Source organism: Exophiala xenobiotica (genome assembly GCF_000835505.1).
Source record: "Exophiala xenobiotica strain CBS 118157 unplaced genomic scaffold supercont1.2, whole genome shotgun sequence".
Taxonomy (NCBI): Eukaryota; Fungi; Ascomycota; class Eurotiomycetes; order Chaetothyriales; family Herpotrichiellaceae; genus Exophiala; species Exophiala xenobiotica.
The window spans coordinates 1,747,164-1,768,665 of record NW_013562493.1 but is presented as its reverse complement, the minus strand read 5'-3'; the positions used below and the strand labels follow the sequence as shown (position 1 = coordinate 1,768,665).

The 21,502-nt window shown below is 51.7% G+C and overlaps 8 protein-coding genes across 8 annotated transcripts; 3 read left to right on the top strand and 5 right to left on the bottom strand.

Moving 5' to 3' along the window:
- Window positions 1-333: 333 nt before the first annotated feature.
- On the bottom strand, window positions 334-2,416 carry PV05_02849 (uncharacterized protein). Its single transcript, XM_013463450.1, has 3 exons — window positions 2,260-2,416; window positions 468-2,196; window positions 334-414 (listed from the first exon to the last, which is right to left on the bottom strand). The coding sequence occupies exons 1-2, from the start codon at window positions 2,332-2,334 to the stop codon at window positions 1,873-1,875; spliced, it is 399 nt and encodes a 132-aa protein (XP_013318904.1). The 5' UTR covers window positions 2,335-2,416; the 3' UTR covers window positions 334-414; window positions 468-1,872.
- A 155-nt stretch (window positions 2,417-2,571) lies between these two features.
- PV05_02848 (protein vts1) lies at window positions 2,572-5,370 on the bottom strand. Its single transcript, XM_013463449.1, has 2 exons — window positions 3,024-5,370; window positions 2,572-2,976 (listed from the first exon to the last, which is right to left on the bottom strand). Exons 1-2 carry the CDS (start codon window positions 4,803-4,805, stop codon window positions 2,932-2,934), a joined length of 1,827 nt encoding a protein of 608 aa, XP_013318903.1. The 5' UTR covers window positions 4,806-5,370; the 3' UTR covers window positions 2,572-2,931.
- A 207-nt stretch (window positions 5,371-5,577) lies between these two features.
- On the top strand, window positions 5,578-10,405 carry PV05_02847 (uncharacterized protein). The gene has a single exon (XM_013463448.1). It carries the CDS (start codon window positions 5,867-5,869, stop codon window positions 10,241-10,243), a length of 4,377 nt encoding a protein of 1,458 aa, XP_013318902.1. The 5' UTR covers window positions 5,578-5,866; the 3' UTR covers window positions 10,244-10,405.
- Window positions 10,247-11,375, bottom strand: PV05_02846 (ATP synthase subunit 4, mitochondrial). Its single transcript, XM_013463447.1, has 3 exons — window positions 11,307-11,375; window positions 10,789-11,243; window positions 10,247-10,730 (listed from the first exon to the last, which is right to left on the bottom strand). Exons 1-3 carry the CDS (start codon window positions 11,335-11,337, stop codon window positions 10,482-10,484), a joined length of 735 nt encoding a protein of 244 aa, XP_013318901.1. The 5' UTR covers window positions 11,338-11,375; the 3' UTR covers window positions 10,247-10,481.
- Window positions 11,376-11,538: 163 nt separating this feature from the next.
- PV05_02845 (uncharacterized protein) lies at window positions 11,539-13,174 on the top strand. The gene has a single exon (XM_013463446.1). The coding sequence runs from the start codon at window positions 11,653-11,655 to the stop codon at window positions 12,517-12,519; it is 867 nt and encodes a 288-aa protein (XP_013318900.1). The 5' UTR covers window positions 11,539-11,652; the 3' UTR covers window positions 12,520-13,174.
- A 192-nt stretch (window positions 13,175-13,366) lies between these two features.
- On the bottom strand, window positions 13,367-15,797 carry PV05_02844 (uncharacterized protein; the record flags this gene model as incomplete). Its single annotated transcript, XM_013463445.1, has 6 exons — window positions 15,328-15,797; window positions 14,622-15,273; window positions 14,507-14,566; window positions 14,375-14,455; window positions 14,153-14,286; window positions 13,367-14,023 (listed from the first exon to the last, which is right to left on the bottom strand). Exons 1-6 carry the CDS (start codon window positions 15,739-15,741, stop codon window positions 13,367-13,369), a joined length of 1,998 nt encoding a protein of 665 aa, XP_013318899.1. The 5' UTR covers window positions 15,742-15,797.
- A 459-nt stretch (window positions 15,798-16,256) lies between these two features.
- PV05_02843 (uncharacterized protein) lies at window positions 16,257-19,319 on the bottom strand (the record flags this gene model as incomplete). Its single annotated transcript, XM_013463444.1, has 3 exons — window positions 16,257-18,163; window positions 18,215-18,506; window positions 18,552-19,319. The coding sequence occupies 3 exons, from the start codon at window positions 19,317-19,319 to the stop codon at window positions 16,503-16,505; spliced, it is 2,721 nt and encodes a 906-aa protein (XP_013318898.1). The 3' UTR covers window positions 16,257-16,502.
- Window positions 19,320-20,436: 1,117 nt separating this feature from the next.
- PV05_02842 (uncharacterized protein) lies at window positions 20,437-21,358 on the top strand. Its single transcript, XM_013463443.1, has 3 exons — window positions 20,437-20,549; window positions 20,619-20,746; window positions 20,822-21,358. The coding sequence occupies exons 1-3, from the start codon at window positions 20,498-20,500 to the stop codon at window positions 20,924-20,926; spliced, it is 285 nt and encodes a 94-aa protein (XP_013318897.1). The 5' UTR covers window positions 20,437-20,497; the 3' UTR covers window positions 20,927-21,358.
- The last annotated feature ends 144 nt before the right edge of the window (window positions 21,359-21,502 follow it).

The following is a 21,502-nucleotide window of genomic DNA, read 5'->3' as shown; positions in this document are numbered from 1 at the left end:
TTTTGGAGACGCCGCGCGACGCATTCAAAGGATACCGGCTCGTTCCTGATTGTTTTGGTCATTGCGTACCCGTAGCTTGACAGCGGAGGAAGAACAAGGCTGTGAGGTCGGTCCAGGACCCGCATCTAGATTAGTGCTCGTATTCTTGCGATATTCCGCTCAACCCTGCACAAGGGGCCAATCAGAATGCACAAGACCTTTTCACCGCCTAGCGTATGGTTTGGTAGTCTGTGTAGGGCCGACACGCAGTGGGCACATGAGAGGTTATGGTGAGTCCAAAAATGTCGAGCCGCAGATTCCACAGTCTGATCACAGGATAGAGACCCCATACAATCTGCAGCTTCCTGTGAATCTTGGCGTAGATGACCTCAGCAGGCATGAATATCGCACTTATACGAATGTTGTGACGAAGATCTGCATACACAACAGTTAAGAACCATTATGGACCCCGGAGAGTGATAACAAACAATGATTTTGTGGCAGGGCTCAGAGGCTGCTTTGCACTGATGCCTTGAGCTAATTGGTTCAACGTCCTGAGAGGCTGGGCTAGAATAGGATTCAACCGCTCAGGGGCCCATACATGGCCTGCAGAGCACATAGAATAGGGTCGCACCCGTAGCCCAAGACCATGGCGCAGCTATCCCTGACCCTGGGAATAGGGAAAGGCCATATATAACTCCTTCCTCCCTGTCCAGATCAACACACCTGCTGTAGTGAGCAAATCCCCTTTCAGTAGCCGGATTTCAGAAAGTTTTCAAACCAAGTCAAAGCAGCTGCCATCCCACTTACTGCTTGAAAGACCAACGACCCAACCAATGTCATCGGACGCGATTCTGGCAGTTGCTGGCCTCTGCCTAGCCATCGTTCTCGCCATGACGCAGTCATGGTATTCGTACCGCGAGATGAGAGGCCAGATCCGTCTGTGACTCCACTGCGAAAGCATGATCATTGCTGACCAGAGAGCCAGAACAATTGCGAGCAATGATCCCAACAGCATGACCTCCAGGTAGCTGCTGCCCGTGCTGGGACAAGTCCGACTTCACCGGAGCTGTCAAATAGACTCATGAAACAACCGGACCTACACATCATCGACTGGGAGGAAAACTCTGCGGAGTAGGCATAGTGGCTTTGAAAAGATGTTGTTGTTGGGATCGAATAGTTGGCATGGACCGGGCTCTTTATCGTCCGCTCCCAACGACAAGGCCTTGAATAGCGCCATGTCACGGGTTTTACCTTCGCAGTTGCTCGCTTTTGATGCTTTCGCTAAGGAAGAGCGTGTCTGTGTCTGGACATTACGACAACTCCAGTTCCAGATAGCAAGTGAACTGCGTCGTCGATAACTCCTGCCATCATCATAGCACCGTATCCATAATGTCCTAATTTCTCCTCGAAAAGATTCTCGAATGAACTCGATTCAGCTTTCCGTCCTGATGATATGGTCAGAGATTGGCGCGAGGCAGGCTGTTGCACTCATGGCATTGGGGCGTGTGTGATGCTGGCTATTAAGAAGACTTTCAGTCATGGACAAAGATTTTGCTGCCTGCTCGCCGGAGTTCGGCGTGCTTGTGTGGTACCTTGTTTTCTTTGGGATGTTCGAGGAGGCATTCATGCTCGGCTGTTGGGTCTCTTTTCCTTGTCGCTCTCGGTGCCAGCCGCCAATCCACGTCAGCATAGTCGCTCGACAAGTACCTCCGAAGCGCACAGTGACGCAAGGTTGCCATTCCTTCAGCACACGATTGAGTTGCAAGGCTTTCGCGTGGCAGGGTTGATACGATCACACTGGTGTGGAGGAGCTTGTGGTACCATGAACTCAGATTTCGCTGTCGATGGCGGTGCTTGCAATACCAGCTTGTAACCTTACCCTCCCATGCTTTATCGTATCACGCCTCCCACGCCCGCCCATCCCAGGACAAACCCACTGAGCGCCTCTGTAAACAGCCCTCCACCAAGCCATATCTCCCTCCACGCGCCCCTGCCCTGATTCCGCCCTTTCCCATTCTCATTCAGCCCTCTCGTGCCCGCACTGCCAGCGAAGTATTTCTGTGGTGCTGCGCCTGCTAACAGGAAATAGAAGAGCGCGGATATGATGAGGTTGGCTGCCAAGTAAAAGCCAAAGCCAACTAGCGATTCGAGGCCCAGGATGCCGGCAGCAATGCCCAGGAGGAGACCAGAGATGGAGCGAATGTTTGAGAGTGTCTAAAAGGCCATGAAGTGTCAGTGGGAAGTGGTCCCTCAGACTGCGAAAAGTGCACGACGTACCCTCGTGTTATGCGTGAGAGATTCGGGGACGAGAGGATCGAGAAGGAAGGACAGCTCTTGTGATGAGGGCGCCATTGTGATCTGTAAGAGCAGTGTACACCGACGACTAGACCTGTGCAATACGTGGAGCCAGTAATTGAGACGAGGTACAAGAAAATCGAAGCGCAGACGTTACGATGCAGTTCGGATTGAAGTTCAACGGACAAGCTTGGCGTTGATCCACTAGGACTAAGGCTGAAATAATGGCAAGACAAGGCTGGCAATTCACTTTTCCTACAAGTCTCGGGAAGAATCTGATAGAGGAGAGTAGGGTTATCTTGAAATCAATGGTTCTTTTGATTCACATAGAAAACTCGTATGTGTGGTCTCGTCACGCTATATAAAAACGTCCAGGTCATCATAAGAGTAAGTGTCGCCCGGCGGACTTGAAAATTAGCGGAGATGTTGGAGGCCGTGAAGGGTGAAAGTTGAAGGTTGTTTCTTTGTTGAATTCGCAAGGATAGTCCTAATGATGAAGCACGGGGTCGGAGAGACAGTTGTCGGTTGGTTTGTGACAAGAACGAAGTCCCAGCTCCGTCATTGCGGCTAGACCGTCAACGAATCACCGAAACGTGGTCTGCAGTTCGGCTGTTGTCTGTCGAAGAATGGATCAGGCATCCAGCAAATACCTCTCTAAAGCTTGCCATCGGATTGAGCCTCCTTCACCTGTTCGAAAACCTGCACAAGTCAGAATATTTCACTAGGTCAGATCCGGGAAGACATACCTTGAGCATTTTGTTCCGCGCACCCAGAGCATTAACGCCACGAGCCTCCAGTCCCTTCTCGTCGAGCTCAACCAGCTCTTGCCATTTCAAATCCTTCAGATTGTCGGTATATTTGTGCAATCTGAGAGACCTAAGCCACGTAGGAATATCCTGGAGCAAGCTTGGATCTGTTGGATCCTCAGGTGGTTTGGAGCTTCCACGACGTCCACGAGGTGAGCGGCCGCGTGCAATTTCAGAATGATCCGATAAATATCCTTCACCTCCACCGAATGAACCCATACCAGGAATAAGCCCAGGCATTCCTGCTCCCATCATGATAGGTGCCCCGTCATAGGCAGCCAAGAAGCCATTATGTTGAGGAGAAGCGAAATTCGTTTGTCCAAGCGGAGTTTGCATGGGCAAACCAGGAGAGTTGGGCCTTGAACGACGTCCTTGTGCAGCTGCAAACTGTTGTGCTTGGATTGCGGCAACCTGTTGAGCATTCAGAATCTGACCTTGGTCGTTAATCATGATTGTATTGATCCCGGGAATACCAGTGGACGAGACACCTGGCGTCAGAGGTGGCTGACTATGTGGCGATGGTTCATTCGATCGGGCACGTCTGTACTTCTTGGCATCGTCCAAAGCAATGCGGTTGTTAACCGTCGACAGTGCAGCAAGCTTCATAGCTGTGGCATTGGCAACCATGTCACTGTGGGTACCGGCTTGATTGAAGTTAGGGACCATCGGAGTATTAGTCATCGAGGCCCAGCTCTGGTTACCCACATTATATGGTGATAGCATTGGCATTTCGCTTGGTTCCGGAGCAGTCAAAGTCGTGCTCTGAATATTACCAGCTGGTGCTCCCATAGGACGTGGAGAGCGGAGCGCTCCGGAAGACGCAGGCTGAGCGAATTGACCCATGGGTGGTTGACCAGAGGAAGACTTTGGTCGTGAGATGGGAAGCTGGTGAGAGTCTCCGCCTTGACGCCAGCTCAGAGCGTCACTCTTGGATTCTCTAGGAGCAGAAATGGTGGGTGCTACAAGTGAGCTACGGTCACCAATGACAGTGCTGTTTCTGTTAGAAGGAGGAGGATTGCCTGTTTGTTGCGCATACTCGGCCTTCTGTTGTTGAATAGCAGCAACGGCATCGGGGAACATGGCATGAATGGTGGACTGATCCAAGCCCGAGTTGCGCTTGTTTCCAGCAGGAGAGACTGGAGGGCGACCCATGGATGTCCGTCGATCATCCACATTCAATTTCGACATGGCATCGCTCAGCCGACTGGACATTGGGTCCTTCTCTCCAAAATTCGCCGGAGACAGGACACCGGAAATAGGATGGCTTTTGGACATCTGATTGAGGACTTGAGCAAAGAAGCGTTGCTGCATTTGAGTTGTCTGCTGAATCAGAGCATAGGTCGCGGCAGTGCGTTCAGCCTCACTGAGGACTCGAAACCATTGTTCGATAGCACTCAACTCGTCCTTGAAATCTTGATCCAGTGTTGCCGCAGCCATCTCTTCTAGCATTGTCTCATACTGTTCAATGTCTTGTATCCATTGTTCACCCAACTTGCTCGAGTCATCCAGACCTCCATGCTGAGACTGTTGATTGTAGAGGACCTCAGATGCGGGACGAATGGAACGCGCAGAGAGCGGAGAAGTGAATGACATGTCGGCGGAAGATCGAACAGGTTGATTATGTGTGCTGGTCGAGCCGAGCGTTCTCGAGGTTGGTGGTCGGAGTGAGGTCTTGGAAGCCTCGGGGGTGCTGTTTCTGTTCCCGATGATATTGCTGGCCATTGTGATCCTGTGTACGCAAGTCGGAAGTAGCGTAGGACGAAAGACTTTGACACTAACGGCTGAGGACAGCAGAAGAAGCGACGAATGGCTCGAGGAGTTGGGATGGTCACACAGACGGAGCTAGTAAATCATGGAGATGAATGTAACCGTCAATAAACAGTGCGGTGCGTAGAGGAGCCGTTGGAACCAGTCCAGAGGCTTTGACGAGGTAAAGGAACGTCGAGGGCGTGATTGAAGATTGTGAGAGAACGATGGTGAGTGGAGCGGGAGGATCGCGAGGTGTCTCAGACACACGAGGAGCCGGGGGTGATTAAGAAACGCGCAATCGGCGAGCGGAGACAGACACAGACGAAGAGCTGGAACTGGCCGTCTGAGGATGGGAGTAAGGGTGAGGATAGGAAGGAAAAATGAAGCGCAGCTGAAATAAGACAAGAATAGTGAGCTCTGAACAATAAGATGGTAGTGGAACCTTGAAGACTTATTCCACGCAATTCGCACAAAAGGTCCAATTCAATCAACGAGACACCGGAAGCTGGCCTAAAATTTTCTGGTTGTCCCCTACGAGCTGAAACCCGTCTACTGGGTGCCTACGAGTCTCCCTATCACGCCTGTTTAAGCCCGCGAGTCAAGTCTTCTTCGGATCACAGTTGTAGCCTAACTAAGGTAGTGAGCCTAAAGACTGGCCAAGAATCAGGCTGCACTAGTTAGGCTTGACCCTTGACGAACTTTAGCCAGGATTATTGTCTTTCTTCTGTTCAGTGATCCCTGCCATCACCGCCTTGTGCCTTATTCATCCAAATATCCTTGGTTTGCGCCTCACTGGCCTCACCTGCGCCTCACCCAACACCTCATTGTGGCGCCAATCCCGTGACTCACCTTGATTGTTACCTTATTGGTCTTTTCCAATGCCATAGTCCAGTTGGAACCATATCATCCACCTGTCTGTGGCAATCCTCCCACAGCAAACAATGTGACGGTGAGACGCTTCAACCGATCTCAAAGACAGTGTCGCTAGTGAGCCGGTGGATCAGTTTCTCAGCTCGACGGCAACTTCTTCATGGATGACGAACCTGAATCCGACCTTCTCGAATACCACGAATATGGAGGCCGATAAAGCCGGAACAGAATTCAACATGGCGAGTTCCGGCAGTAGCGCTCAGTCTTCTTCCAGCGATGGCGCATCACCAAGCACACAATCTCATCCATGGGTGGCTAGATCCAACTTTGAACCAACACAAGGATCACCTCAAACAGCCGGACCACAACTGTACGAAGGATACGTACCGACGCCTACATCAGCAATGTCATCCCACCAGCCACTGCAGCCTCAGGCACAAGGTTATATCTTTATGCCTCCACAGACAGTGCGTCCGAATCATCAACCAGTCCAACAGCGTGAACCAAGCCATCCGCATTCTGGACACATGGGGCAAATGAACAGTCAACTTCCTCCACAACATGCCGAGACACCTCCATTTACTCATCCACAATGGACTGCTCCTCAAGGACAGTCTTTTGGATTTCCGCCTTTCCAGCCGCATCACCAGCAGATGAGACTGGTTCCACCAAACCCTCCTCACAGTTTCCCGCAGCCCGGACGATTGGGCCGTCCTTTTGCCCCTGAATATCAATATGGCCACGGCCCAGGTTATCCTCAAATCCCTCCCCAAGGGATGTATTCACCATACGTTCAATACCGAGCATTCCAAACATATCAATTCCCGGGTCATCCTCAATCTTCCTTGCACTCATCAACCCCTAGAGCATACGTTCTGAATCATTCGTCTGATCCGCATCAGCTGCTGGCAAATCTTCAAGCTCCTCGCCTACAACAGCAACCCTCCCCAATCGCGGATACACAGCCTTCCAGTCTGCCACCTAATTACATTCCCTTTCCCATGGAGAAATTACCCCAGCTACATGTGACCCCGTCCTCAGGACCAGCTGCAGGAGATGGCGAAGAACAAGAAGTGCAGACTTCTGCTGGTGAAGAAAACATGTCCATGGATGAAGTGGACGCAACAGATGTTGACCAAGCGAACGGCCAAGGACGGAAACGCGCTCGTGGAAAGCAATCCTCAGCTGCGGGTCACCCCAGGAAACGACGAAGAAAGACGGGCAAGCGAGGTGGTTGGAGTAAAGGTATGCAACTCGGCCACAGACCTGCCATCGACCCCGGTCCCGAGTTCACTCAAATCTTGAAAGAAGCCAACAATGCGTGGGTGGAGCTGGACATAGACCAGGCTCTTGAGCTGTGTTTGAAAGCCATCGCAATCAACCCAGAAATCTATGCTGCTCATGCTCTTCTCTCCGAAATATACTTTTACAAAGGCGAAAACGAAAGAGGCATTGCTACACTTTTCACTGGTGCTCACAGCATACCCACTGACCCTGATGTATGGCAGAGAGTGGCTGCAGCATGTTTGGAAAGACCATATGGAGACATGCAACGATCTCTTCAGCAAGCAAGTTATTGCTACGCTCGAATTATTTCCAAAAATCGCAAAAACTTGGATGCACGGCTTCAGCGTGCGTCAGTCAACAGACAGCTGGAGAATTACAGGAAAGCGTTTTCCGACTTGGAGACCATCCTCGAGCACAAGCCACGACATTCCGACGCCATGAGACTGTTCGCTGATATTTGTGTCGAAACTCATGATCTTCCCAAAGCAAAGGCGTTGTACGAAGAAACGCTGGATTATTACCGTCAGCACGGCTTTGAGGGCGAGGAGGAATTCACCTGGGCCGATGTGCTTGTCTATATACAGCTTCTGGCTCAAGAAGAGCCACCTGAATTGGCATTGGAAAATTCCATCGCCAACTTGAAGAGGTTGTCCAGATGGCTGCTCGGTAGACAAGATGAGACATACTGGGATGAATACACCGAGGACGACAGAGAATGGGACTCTGAAGATGAGCCAAGAAGAGTTACCGTGCTGCAATTCATACCGGGCAGACATCCACCCGATGCATACGGCCCTGGTCTGCCTCTGGAGCTTCGCTCTCGACTTGGCATGCTTCGTCTCAAGCAAGGACCCGAACAATTGGAAGAAGCACTCGCCCATTTCGAATGGCTCGAAGCGGATGCGAGGGACCTTACTGCGGCTCTTTGGCAGTACCCCGACCTGTTTCTCGAGGTTGCCCAGGCTCTTCACGAGGCCAAAGAACATAACCAAGCACTCCGTTATCTCGAAGCTCTGAAAGAAGCCAAGGCGTACGACGACATGACCGACTACTGGCTGCTCATCGCTGCAAACTCCTACATATGCAGCAATAAAGAGCAAGCCATCGAATGCTATGAGGAAGCCAGGGCACTCGACGAAAATTGCATTGAAGCCAGGACTCAGCTGTCAAAGCTCTATGCCGATCTTGGAGATAAAGAGCAAGCACTGGAATGTGCTCGGGAAGCCGTTGTGATTGCAGACAATTCACTCCAAAAGACCGAAAGACGGAAGTACGAGCGCAAAGAGCAGCGACTTGCTCGTGAGGGGGCAGAAAAGGCTCTCAAGGAGGCATACAAGCTACCGGGTGTTGTTGAGCCAGGCGCGCCAGTTAATTCACTCGAAGCCCGCCTTCAGCGGGTGCCCAAGTCCAAGGCCAGACGCAAACAGAAAGTATCTGAGCTCGCAGCACGCGTCGTAAACGACACCGGTCTTTCGCGGAAGAGTCCACACAAACCGGAAACCCCCGTCGAGGAAAGTACCTTCACAGAAGCTCCACCAGACCATATTGAAAAGAGTCCAAACGCTCAACCTGAGACCGTCGTAGAAGCTCCAGCCGACAACACCGGAACGAGCACAACCGTTCAGCCCGAAAATGTCAAAGACAAAGTCAAAGCCAACCGTCCTCGAAAAGAACCCACCACTCGCCGTGTCCGCCAACCCGCCCTCGCCAAACCGAAACGCATGAACGCCGAAGAGCGCGAAGTCCATCGCACCGAAACCATCAACAACCTGTACCAGACTCTTCTCGATAACACCGAAGCCATGCGCTCTGGCGACGAAATCGCCCGCCACACCTGGATGGAGTGCGCCGAAAGTCTGATCATCGACTTCCGCACCAACCGCGCCTTCTACCCTGGTGAGCGCGCCGCGAAGAAAAGACCGCCCTACGATAGTGATATGCGCAATGCAACAAATTCACGCAAACGCCCCGACGACAGCCAAGATCCGGATCATGATCCAGACTTCCCGATGCCCTCCGTTGAAGGGCTCACGCAGCACCAGCAGCCTGCGACGACATACCGCGACATATCACTCCCAGACTGGCTGGATGTGTTCCTCGAGTACGCATTACTCCTAGCCAGTGACCCCGGACCCACCGCCGAAGCCCACCGGCAGCAGCGCTGCTATGCCATCATCCGCGCCGCACTCGACTGTATCGTATGGTACAACGACCCCCCCTCCGTACTCCTCATCCACGTCACACACCTCGTTTGCGCGCTGGCCTTGCGCGACGCACATACCCTCTTCAACAACGTCCTGCGCTGGTTTGTCCGAACGTACCAATTCTGCACCGACGCATACAGGCTCTTCGCGGCGCTGAACTTGTTCTTCCCGCACCCCCTCGACAAGGCGGGCAAGGAAGGACAGATGCAAAATGCCGCTTTCCGTACCGGGCCCAGCCAGAAGTTCTGGTTCAGACAGGTCATGATCCTTGACGCCAATTTACCAACGGACTATGATCCGGAAGGCTGGGGCCCTGTGCCGAGTAACATGCGCAACGCAGACAAGGAGATCCGCAAAGACGACGACGAGGACGGCGGCGGCGGCGGCATGGGTATGCCACCCCGCGCGTACAGGGATGCAGACGGGCAGGTCATATTACCCGACGAGATGGATGTAGTGCTACTCACGCTGTACGGACACATCCTGTACGCGGGCAATTCCTTCCCCAGCGCGCTGAATTATTTCTTCCGCGCGCTCAGCTTGGACCCGAAGAACCCCGTGGTCCTGCTGAGTGTTGCTCTGAGTTACTTGCACGAGATGGCGAAGCGGCAGAACGTGGATCGGCACATGTACGCGCTGCAGGGGTGGGCCTTTTTCGAGGAATACGTCGACGCGAGGAGGGAGTGGGCAGACAAGAAGGGCGACAAGGATTTGGAAGCGGTCGTCGAACGCGAGATCGATTTCAACAGAGCTAGGTGCTGGCATATGCTTGGTATGTCGGATTTAGCTGTCCGGGGGTATGAAAAGATACTCGCTGTGCCGCCGGAGCTCGCAAAGGTGAATCAGAGAGCGGACGAGGCTGTTGAGGTCGAAGGTGAAGGCGAAGACGACGATCAGGCCCAGCAGAAGCCTGGTACCGAGCAAGATGGGAAGCAGAAGCATGCTGGCGAATACGCAATGGAAGCGGCATATGCGATCCAGACCATGTACGCGTTGAGTGGGAATGCCATCATGGCCAAGGAGGTTACGGAGAGATATCTCGTCGTCTGATGATGAATGGGAAAACAGCACCATGCTCATGTTTGATTGCCCGGCGGCAGCACTCGACTTTCCAGAGGCTACAGAACAGTCAATAATGGTAAAAGTGCTCAAATCGAAAGCTTTAGAGCTATTTTATGTACACAACAATGCATCAAGCCAATGAGGCTACCATCCCCCAACCTCTCTAGCATCTGATCCGCTTCCGCAGTGACTCTCCCTGCTAAAGTCGATTTTAAAATTGTCGTATCTATTGAGACTTGCTAGCAACAATCCTCTCCACATCGGCCACACTCTGGCTCAAAATCTGCTGCAGAACCTTGGGGTTCTCGAGCTCCTTAGTAACTTTAGCGATAATGCTGTCGGCCAATTCCTTCTGCTGGCGCTGCTTAACTTGTCCCTCGTATCGGACCCATGAGTCGAGCACATTCTTCGCTTCGGCAGCCAAGGCGGTTCGTTGTTCGAGTTCGAAAGCTTTAGCTTCGAGTTGAGCGGTTTCCTACGAAGACCATCAGCGTCCATCCTCATCCTACTGCGCGAATCCCTTTAATGCCTACCTTGGAAACAGCGAAAAGCTGCTTTGTGATGTCGACCACATTGCTCAAAGGCTTGACATCCTCGATTCTCTCCTTGACACTTGCAGCATGGTTCGTCCGCGCCTCGTTGAGCAATTCCTTGATCTTTCCAACTTGGCTGTTCGCCCACTCCGTGTAGCCGGGTCCGCCGTACTTGAAGATACCGTAAAAGACGGACAACAAGCAGAAGGCGACAACGGATTCTTCATTGACAACGTACAACTCGTTGCTGATGGCCCAGATGGAAATACCTGCACCTGCTGAGAGAATGGCGGTCTTGCTGGCCAGAGAGTTACCAGGCAGGGCGTCAACGATGGATTGCGCTTTCTTCTTGGGGTCTTCGGCAGGAACGTTCGATGCGTGTCGGACAGAAGTCAAGGGTGTGCAGAGGGATGGGAGAGTTCGGATGGAAAGGGTTGGGCGGAGTTTGGCGGCTCCTGTGATCACATTATCAGTATTATTACGGTCTCTTGAGCTCGAGGAGGTAAGTCAAGCCATACCAGCCGCACTCCTTGCCAGTCTGGACGCCATGGTTGCTGTGAAAGTCGTCTGGAGAAACAACGGCGAGCTCTACCTGACGTTTCGTTTGGGGCAGGAAGGGGAAGCTCAAGGATTCAATCGCAGCATCTTGGCGCGCTAGTCCAGGAATGACTTAGTCAGATATAAGTCTTGGCGTACGTCGGCTCGAGAAAAAAGTTCTGGCGAATGAATTTCCTCAGCAGCACGGCATGTCCTGCATATGCATCCAACACCAAACACAAAGCACATGGCAGTCTTTATTCCATAATACTCACTACCTCTACACTTCCTCTCTCACCCTCTCTCTCGCAGACATTTGCTCTCAACATGCCGGCCATGGACTCCTACACCTCCCTCATCTCCTCCCCCATGACCTTCGCCCAGCGCAAACATCTCCTCAAACAACTCCAGTCCCCGGAGGCCATCTCTAGCCTGCGCCGCCCCGAAATCCTGATGGACTTCTTCACCGACAGTCTCGATATGGGCGACTTATCTCTCGCGGTCCCCGCATTGACGGGCCTCTTCCACCTCATCACATCCCGTAATCTCGACTATCCATCCTTCTATCCGCGCCTCTACGCCCTGCTGGACAAAGACCTCCTACACAGCAAATACCGCTCTCGCGTCCTGCGACATCTGGACATCTTCCTGTCTCCGACAAACCACCTCCCCGCCGCGACCGTGGCCAGCTTCATAAAACGCCTGTCGCGACTCTGCCTATTCGCCCCGCCCTCCGCCATCGTAGCCATCATCCCGTTCATATACAACCTGCTCAAAACGCATCCCACCACGACATTCATGATCCACCGAAACCCCTATCCGCCGTACACAAAGTTCAAGTACAATCTAGGCAACGACCCATATGACCCGACCGAGCCAAATCCGCAACTCACAGGCGCAATCGACAGTTCGTTGTGGGAACTGGAAACCTGCCAGAGCCACTACCACCCCACGGTCGCGAGCATAGCGAGGATCATATCCGAGCAGTTCACGAAGCAGCAGTACAACTTGGAGGACTTTCTGGACCACGGGTATGCGAGTCTGATAGAGAGCGAGTTCAAAAAGAGAGACAAAAAGCCGCCGGTCGTGGAGTACAAGATCCCCAAGAAGATCTTTTCCGAAGCCAGTGACGACGAGCCAGAGCATGAAAAGGGGAATGATCCATTGTTGGATCTGTGGAGTTTCGACGACTGAAAACGATATGGATTGGTTTCGAGAATTGGGCATAGGCAATGATTACGAGACTTTCGCAACGAGACCAATGCCGGGGCACGGGATTATAGACGGGGAACATCTTGCATTGCATTTTAAGCGGGCGATTGGCGTTCGGATGAGAGCCACACACAATAAACAAGCATTGCATGTCAAGGCACGGGTGCTGGATCGATTTGGGAAGGATCCTAGATGGATATGACTTGCCATTGCCACTTGCGACGTGTCTAACGACATACCAAAGAGAAGGGACAAGCAAGCATTTCTGACAATTCGACAAGGTTCTTCTACTTTTATACTACTGGCGTTGGGGCACGATAGGCGCGACACGCACATCCGCATGGATATGCACATGTCTCGAGGTGTCAAGGTCGCTGCCGTCAAGATCAGGCCGCATTTTCAACAAAATAGAGATGGAAGATAGAGTGGAAAGGAGGACTTTGATACCCGAGTTAGAAAGGCTTTTCCACCGTGTGAATCGAACCAGCCTAGATAGATTTGCATTGGGACAGAAATCAACTAGAGACGGCAAACACAACAAGGTACAGTACTTGAGACCAAACAAGTTGAGGAGCAACCAGACTGGAGGTGAACGAACATGTCTGATGGTCCCTGTCAATCCTTGGACTCCTCGTCATCAAATCCGTGACACCTTTCTCTCCTACTAACTTAAAGCCCACTCGATTGTGAATACCGTAGGTAAATACTTGATGAAGTCTGCGAACGAAAACCCGAGTCCTTTCCACGATCCCCGCCCGCCTTGTTCTCACATTATCGTCTTTCTTCCTAACCTCACTCCTCATATCCAACTCGAGCTCCAGCTCCAGCTCTAGAACTGCTTCCGATGTGCACGCCTCGTCCCCTTCTTCTTCTTCTGGCCCTGGTGCCCATGCCCATGCCTCCCTGCCACCTCCTCCCTCAACCCTATACTATCCCTCTCTTTCTCCAAGGCCTTCTCCTCCCTCGTCTTCACCCTGACCCGGGCCCGGACCCTCCTCTTCCCCTCCACGGGCGCGGTACTATTCATCACCTGCGCAATCAGATACCCATTGATCGTGTTGCCCGACATTTCGAGCGCCGGCGCCGGACACTTGCCGTCGTCATCGTCGCATTCGACCGTCGGCGGGCAGCATATGCCCACACTATTGGGGCAAGTGTTGCACAGTGCATTGCCGGCCGAACCATGTACACGCAATATCGTATCGTTCGCACTCCCACCCCCACCACCACCTGACAAACTACTGTTGGTGGTGCCAGTGCCATTGGCACCGGCGAGGATAGGTGAGATCAAGGTGTTATTGTTACCGAAGATGTTGTTGATCACATCGCCACTCCCACCACCGCTGCCGGCCAAATCTGTCGCACAGTACGATACGAACACGCTCACTGTCTTTGTGGGCCGGCTGGACGGAGAAGATGTAGTGGTTGCAGGCGCGAGGATCGTGGTCGTATACCCGCCTGTTGCGGTGAAGACGCCGGAGCCAGTCTACCGAGCGTCAGCAAATTCATAATTATGCCTGAAAATGTCGCGGGAAGAGCGACAAATAGGTCACAGTTGTTTGAAGGGTCTGCGAGGCCGAGTAGCCCACAGGGGAAAAGAAAGAGAAGGTCATACCAAAGTCCCACAACCCTGGAAACTTCCACTTCCCGAGACAATGCCCGATGATACGATGGACATCATACCCATGCCCGCTGCGGGCCAGATGGTGCCCGAGCCTGTGAGAGTACCCGAGCCGGAGCCGAAGCCGCCTGGCGAACCAAAGGATCAACATAGCCCAAAAATTATGGGAGACCAGAGAATGAAGAAAGAGAAAAACGGGGAAAACAAAATACATACATCCAGTTATAACAGCACTGCCAATGAAAGTGCCAGTCGTGGCGATGATGTATCCACAGCCGACGACACTTGATGCGGAGCCTGCCGATTTGTGAGCGCGCTTCCTCGAGTTCTTGACGTGTTATAGCATACCAGACGCGGTGCCGGAGGTGACGATGGATAGACCATTGGTGTATATAGTTCCCGTACCAGCTATCACGATGTCAGTTCTCGTCCTTGGATTTTCGTCGAGCCAGCGGAACCTTACCAGCGATTCCACTCCCGGACGCCGTTCCACAACCATCAATGGTATTCGACACGACCGTTGTGATGTGGGAGCCCAATGATGAAGATGTAGTAGTAAGTGTCGGCGTGGCGGTGATGATCGTGAGCGTCGCACCACGAGTTGTCGAGCCCGTGCCGCTCGGCCTTGTCAATGTAATTGTCGTACTGGAAATGACAATAATCGAATAGCTCGTGGACGAAGTCGAGACTGAACTGGAAGGACTAGAACCATACTGCACGCTCGTGATCGATGACCTGACAGTCGAGCCACCGGTTGTCGTTGGCGTCATCAGGGAAGACGACAATCTGGTTGACAAACTTCCGCTGTTTAGGACTGGACTACCTGACAATGAACTGGCAGACGTGCTCGTAGGAGTAGTCAGGCTGAATCTCGACGTAGTAGTTGCCTTCGTAGATGTCGTGTTAACAATACTAGAGGTAGATGTTGGTCGGAATACACCACTGCTGGGTGTGAAGGAAGTGGAAGTCGTCCGATTTGCTAGGCAGGATTCTGGAATGGTGAAACAACATGGCAGAGTATTCACAAGGGTGCTGGTCGGCTCGAAAACGCCAGAATAGTCGGAATTGTAGCAATAAGAGGTCGTAGCTGCAGGATCGGGAGATCGAAAAACTCCCTGATTTCACTGGATTAGTATTGCCAGACGGAGGACGATTCCCAGGGCACTTACATCGTAGGTATGAGTCGGGCATGATACTGTCGAGGTACTTGTTCTAGAGGTGCTACTGGATGTGGCTGCTCCTCCACAGGGTGTACATGTCGAAATTGGCGGATCATCCGCAAATACCCCTCGCTTAAAGAGTCCCCGGCCTTGCCGTGTTTTCGTGAAATAGTGGTGATAGTGGAGGCTGTAGATTGTCTCCCTGGTTCCATTTGGTGCAAGAGTGATCGATGGTGCAACTGCAGTGATCATCGAAGGGAGAATTTCATAGCGAAGATCGTAGTCGTGCGGCAACTGGTTCGGCCTTGGGGTAGGGATGAGGATTGGTTCGAAGGGAAGTGTAGCATCGCCAAAGTCAACATATCCACAAGCAACATGAAACAAACTTGCAATAACGAGCGTAAAAGAAAGGAATTGAGCCATTCTGCTCACTCACACAGTGCCACGAGAGGTCTCAAAAGAAACAAGAGAGGCTCAGCTGCGGCATTTGAGAGAAGATCAATCCCGGAGGGTACGTTGTGGTGTGCACAGACCAGAGGGAAAGAATGGAATGCTGTGAGTCTTGGTAAAGTCTGGGGGGTTTCACTGCAGGAGTTGTGGAAGTATTTGAGCATATTACTGCTTGCTTTTGCTTCTTCTGCCGTCAACGTCGCACAGTAGTCCAGCGACATGAGGCGATGAAAGAGTAGTTGTCGGAGGCGGACTGTTTGCCTTATACTTCAGTCATCCATGGTCCCGAATATGCGAAAGGTTTTGATGGCCAGAAGCTACCGAATTTAAGACGGTGAGCCAAAACAGTCGTCCACTGCAAGCATCTAAAGGATCAATCCACATAGACTGATTCGAATAGGATACCATAGGCGCCAGGTGCAAGGTGTTTGACTCAACGAAAAGCAGCGTGGAGGACGTAAGTCGTGCGCGAAAGGCTCCAGTGCTTACCCGTATCCTGCAGAGTATTGAGACAGACAGAACCATCTTGACGTTCCCAACAGGTTTGATATGGTAGCGTTGACATATGCCTTTGGATTCAAGAAGTGAGAATCACACAATCTGGCCACATCATATCAAAGAAGCAAGAGGGCTGGGTCATCAACCTCCCCCAACCCACTTATGCCTGCATGTTTCTTTTGTACTGTGCAGAGCAGGGTAATCATATTACCTGTGTTGGACATCTTTCGTAAAACTCATCGAATAGCACTTATTACCATCTGAGTAACGTCCATCTGCGGATGTCTTCTCCTGCGCCTTGGTGTTTCAACACCAGTAATCTTTAACCAATTCAGCATCATCTCCAGTGGCATCTGCAGCCTGGGAGACGGCCTTTCTGGTCCTGCGCCACTTCCTCTTTCGGTTGGCGTCGGCCCTGCCATGACAGCGCCGTTCCTGACAGGTCCAGATCTAGGGGCGTTGTTGTTCCTGTCGTTTCCTGGTCCAGCTTTCCTGAGCCCATTCGGAGTGAAAGTCATTCCATTCGCTTCGACAACGATCAAATATTGACCGGCCAGGATGACACGATCGTCAGGCTTGATTTCTTCGTCGTGTTCGCCATCTTCTAGCTGCTTGAGCGGCGTGACGAAATATTTGGTTTCGTGTTCGTGAAATGTGACCTCCATAGTCATACCGTCGTTCATCAAGGTCACAGAGTGAACCGTGCGCCGCTGAGCTTCGACATACAAGACATCCTCTCCACCAACATGCCATGCCTTGTAGTTGTTCCAGATAGCAATTGGTGTATCCTCTGACCCAATCGGATATAACACCTTCGATATTGGTTCATCACTCAGTTTGGCAGAGTATCTCTCCATCTTCTCCTTGTTTTCCTCGGCCAACCTGTAGAGCCGCCACACTGCACCAAGTTTGGCACGAATGCCATGGACCGTCTGCCGGAGTCGTTCATCCAGGCGCTTCTCTTCGAATGTCTGCTGGACAGTTACCTCGATAGCCTCGATAGCAGCGCGCATCTTGCTGAGATCGGACGCCAAATGGCGAACCAGCTCTCGTCTGGTGATCTTGCGACCCTCCACTTTGTAAGTGACTGCTAGCATTTGCTCATTGAGTGAGGCAACATGATACGTCAGACGACCAGAACCTTTGATTTCGGGAAGGAGAGACTGTTGATCAGGTCTGCCTCCCCGACTTAATCTTCGCGATATTGGCAGCCTCTCTCCCAAGATGTTATTAAGGCGCGCCGACATGGTATGCTTAGGTCTGGCGGGGAGGATGCTTTTGACGACATTAAGTGTGGTATTGATCTCCCAAATAGCCCTGTACAGGGGTTCGTTGACCTGGACATCCGTTATATCCAGGTTATAAGAGCGACCTTCAGGAGTGGCTTCGACCACAGCATAGCGTCGCGGTGTCATGCGAGTGATGTTCTCGAGATCTTCAACGGACACAATATACCTACAGCCGTTGGTGAGGATGATGGTAACTTCATTGGAGTTGTATTCGGCCGTGAGATTTATTGGTGGGATCTCATTGATGGTCCTTGCAGGCCCGGCATATTGCAGGTTCTTGAATATGCTAGAATCATTGTATCCTTTTTCTGGCCAAGTGACAACCCATGAACAGTCTTCATTGCCGACCTGCTCAAGAGTTCCCGGCAGAATGTATTCGTGTTTGAGAATGCGATGCAGGAAGACACTCCATATCCAAGATTGATCAGACAGGTGAGGAGAAGGGTTGACCAGTGGTCCATCGAACGCGGTGACCAGAGAGTTGAGGAAGATCTTGGAGTTGATCGACATGAGAGGAAGTACTTTCAAGATGAGAAGTTCGATATGATGTCGTTCGGCTTGAATTGAGTATGTGACCTCGAGAAATTCTGCAAGTTCTCCAAGGTCATCTGTGGCAAATGGTCAGTAGAAAGAATAGGATGGGAGTGTAGACTGCATACCGTCGTTGAGTAGCGATAGTAACAGGACCAACATCTGAAGAAATCGTGGCCGAATAAGTTGTTGCTCTTGCTTATTATAAGAGGCCAACGAGTTGAAGTAGGCTGCACTTAGAGAGATGATATTCTTGATGCCACTGCTAGTGGTCAAGGTCTGGAACATCGTCCCGTGGTCGACGCCGTACCGCGTGTTCTTAGACGAGATAATATGGCGCCTTGTAGACATTCTGAAGAGAATAGGACTCCGAATGCAGAGTCTCCTAGCGTCTTCAATCATATTGTCAAGCAGCTTGATCTACCAAATAATCAGCAAGCAAACACATGCAATCCAACCACTTACCGTCTCGCCACACGATAAGTTCGAACCGCCACGATTGATGATGTGCCGGTAATTCAGAATAACAGCCATCAGACTCGATTGATCAACTTCGACAAGAAGGCCTTCAAGATCCCATTTGTCCGACGACAAGACGTTGACAATCTTGACGTTGTCACTGTCGATTGTGACGATTCGATCTTGGTGACGTCGGAGTGCTAGCGCACGTTGATTAGAGGAAGCATTGGGATCAGTAAAAGGTCCTGTTGCATTCATGCGTTGGCGTGCAGCAGCAATCACAGCTGGAGTATTGTCAGTGGCAATGATAGACATAGACTTGTCAACATCGAAATTCTTGAGAAGCGCCCCAGCAGTATTGACTCGCCAAGATGCGTCCTTTTGATCAGGTTCTTTCTGCGACATCTGAATTTGTTCCATCTGTGTCACTTGAGGGGTATCCGCGCCAGCTAGAAAGGCGATACCAATCTTTGGTTTGATAGCATCTTCAATGACTTCGGCGAGTCTGATTCCGTCTTTGAAACTGGCAGAGAGATTGCCTGTGACTGTTTTCTCGAAAGCCTTGACAAGTAAGTCATGAGCTTCAAAGGTAGTATAGTGACCAGCCAGTCGCTCCAAGAGGTCATCTTGTTGATCTTGTAGATCGTCATGCTGGCTTGTGGTAAACTGAGGAGATGTCAGGCTAGACGGCCCAGGTCTTGGTCGATTAGAGCTTCGCACTCGAACAGCCAGGGCGGTCGACTCAGTCCGAAGGCGAGAACGATCATCATCCATATCGGAAGAGAAGAATACCAGGAAGAGAAGAGATAGGATGATACCCAGACTTGAAAGTAGACAGGAAGAGTGAGAGCTTGCGAAGGAGGGTTAGCACAAGCTCAAGTGGTTTGAAATAAGAAATGAGCCAGCATGAAACTGTGGCACTGCCTGTTTCATTCCGGACGGTCCACGAAGGAGACACAACAGCACTACTGTTGAAAGGCAACCTGACGTGGACGCATTCGGGCAACAGTGATGCTAAAGAAGGCTGTTTCAGGGGAGTAGTTTGAGGTCGTTGTGCTCGGGCTGTCAAAGCGAGCTCAGAAGTCTTGTGGTTTGCTGCCTTGCGGATGGCGTCACAAGCAAGGTGCTGTGGGTTGAAAGGGGATGTCGGGACAGAAATGCAGAGGCGGGATAAATGAGCGTGCAAAGAGCTCGATGCCTGTCCAGGACGACGCATTGCAGTAACACTTAATTGTGCTGCAGTCACCAGTACGGGAGGTAGTGTAAGTTGCCTTGCGGATTATGTGATAGCAAACCTACTGGTCCGGGTCTTAACGATCATCGTCGAGCACAGTTGCAGTGATTGGACGCAATCGGGACCTCTGGTCGAAGTCCAAGGCTGACAAGAGCAAGACAAGCCATTGAGCTGGAAACGGGCTGGGCTCAATGGCTGCCTTCTTTCGGAAGATCGACCAAGTGCATTGTCAGGCAACTGAGGCACAATAGTCACAGACCACAGAGCAGGTTGCAATATCGCCCGAAACTTGACGGCGCCCAGTATTAGGGATTGCGCCTTCAGCTACGGCGCAGAGATGGCATGTCTGGAAAGCGGTGGGCTTTCCAAGGCTGCTTGGGTGGTGCAGTCATTCAGGTCATTGTGAGGTGTGTCTCGGACATAAAAGAGCCTCTCGGCTTCGTGAATGGTGAGGGAAAGATATTCACACAGCAAGATTCACGGTAGTGGTAAGGGATTGATTCAATCAAGAGCAGATAATCTTGTTGTCGACAATGTTTCGCGCAGCAAGTTGAAGTCGAAGTCGGAGCTGAAGCTGCCCCACAGAATGCCAAGCCTGCGCCATTGGAGGGTGATTTGAGCAGTGAAGCAGTGAGTCTCGCTGCGACAGCTACTTTACTGCGTACCCGAGCATCCTGCACACCAGATTTTGTCCCGTCTGCGAGATAGGCGGCTCAAGATGACGGTCTTAGAGAGTGTCAAGGAAGCCGTCGGCTTCGGGGGCGACAATGGTATGCTCATCCTACAACGGCGACTCAGGCAAGATCAGACAGCTGACCCGTCTTCCGCTTTTCCTGCAGCTCCTGCCTCGAGAGAAGCCATGTCAGAGGCTAGAATTCCACTCCAGTACCGAGATAGCTGTGCGAACCTCCTCATTCCCCTGAACAAGTGCCGGCACGAGAACTCATGGATGCCCTGGAGATGTGAAGTAAGTGGCTGGACCTTGTAGGAGCGCTTGCTCTTAGGATCAGGGTGACTGACATTTGAGCTTGCCATTGTACAGAACGAAAGACACAGCTACGAAAAGTGCCAGTATGAGGAATTCAAGAAAAGAGTCGCAAAGATGGAGAGCCTTCGAGCGGCCAAGTCTGCCGAGGGAAGCAGTTGAACAGCACGACAGAACTGGTCCATACAGAAAAGTCAAAGTCTACCACTATTGTACATATACTACAGGGCTTCATTCGCCTTCAAGGCAGGAATCTGGAATAAAGGGCCAGGCGTGAATCGGTTGACTCGTGGTTGAGGACAGCGACAGCCACAAGGCGAGTTTCGGCTGCATCGAGGACATCTTGCACATGATGGCACATGATGTGCAAGACCAACGGCAGAAATCAAGAGGGAGAATCAACAGAGACCTTGATGGGCCTGCAGAAGGATACCACAGTATCATGCCATCGCACCCAAGATTGAGGACGGATGGTCCCATGAATTGATGGTCGCCCCCCTAGGCACCTACTAGGGACTGTTCACATTGCCTTGTATGCAATCCGATTTATCACACTCGTACTCCGTAAGACTACTCGTACAGCACCCCCACGTCTGCAATCTGCCCTGCATGATTGGCGTAGATGATGTGATGACAGCCTCATCTACTACCACAGTCACACACAGTGTAACGGATATCAGCGGCTCAACGAACAATCCGTAAAGAGTACAGACTCAGAATACTAAGCTTATAAGGTAG

Excerpts from the sequence above, each read along its gene's own strand:
- PV05_02849 (XM_013463450.1), bottom strand. The coding sequence starts at position 2,334 with ATGGCGCCCTCATCACAAGAGCTGTCCTTCCTTCTCGATCCTCTCGTC. Across the intron at positions 2,197-2,259 it reads CTCTCACGCATAACACGAGG|ACACTCTCAAACATTCGCTC; the intron begins GTACGTCGTGCA and ends ATGGCCTTTTAG.
- PV05_02848 (XM_013463449.1), bottom strand. The coding sequence starts at position 4,805 with ATGGCCAGCAATATCATCGGGAACAGAAACAGCACCCCCGAGGCTTCC. Across the intron at positions 2,977-3,023 it reads CGCGGAACAAAATGCTCAAG|GTTTTCGAACAGGTGAAGGA; the intron begins GTATGTCTTCCC and ends TGACTTGTGCAG.
- PV05_02847 (XM_013463448.1), top strand. The coding sequence starts at position 5,867 with ATGACGAACCTGAATCCGACCTTCTCGAATACCACGAATATGGAGGCC.
- PV05_02846 (XM_013463447.1), bottom strand. The coding sequence starts at position 11,337 with ATGGCGTCCAGACTGGCAAGGAGTGCGGCTG. Across the intron at positions 11,244-11,306 it reads ACTGGCAAGGAGTGCGGCTG|GAGCCGCCAAACTCCGCCCA; the intron begins GTATGGCTTGAC and ends ATGTGATCACAG. Across the intron at positions 10,731-10,788 it reads AGCTTTTCGCTGTTTCCAAG|GAAACCGCTCAACTCGAAGC; the intron begins GTAGGCATTAAA and ends TGGTCTTCGTAG.
- PV05_02845 (XM_013463446.1), top strand. The coding sequence starts at position 11,653 with ATGCCGGCCATGGACTCCTACACCTCCCTCATCTCCTCCCCCATGACC.
- PV05_02842 (XM_013463443.1), top strand. The coding sequence starts at position 20,498 with ATGACGGTCTTAGAGAGTGTCAAGGAAGCCGTCGGCTTCGGGGGCGAC. Across the intron at positions 20,550-20,618 it reads CGGCTTCGGGGGCGACAATG|CTCCTGCCTCGAGAGAAGCC; the intron begins GTATGCTCATCC and ends CTTTTCCTGCAG. Across the intron at positions 20,747-20,821 it reads GGATGCCCTGGAGATGTGAA|AACGAAAGACACAGCTACGA; the intron begins GTAAGTGGCTGG and ends GCCATTGTACAG.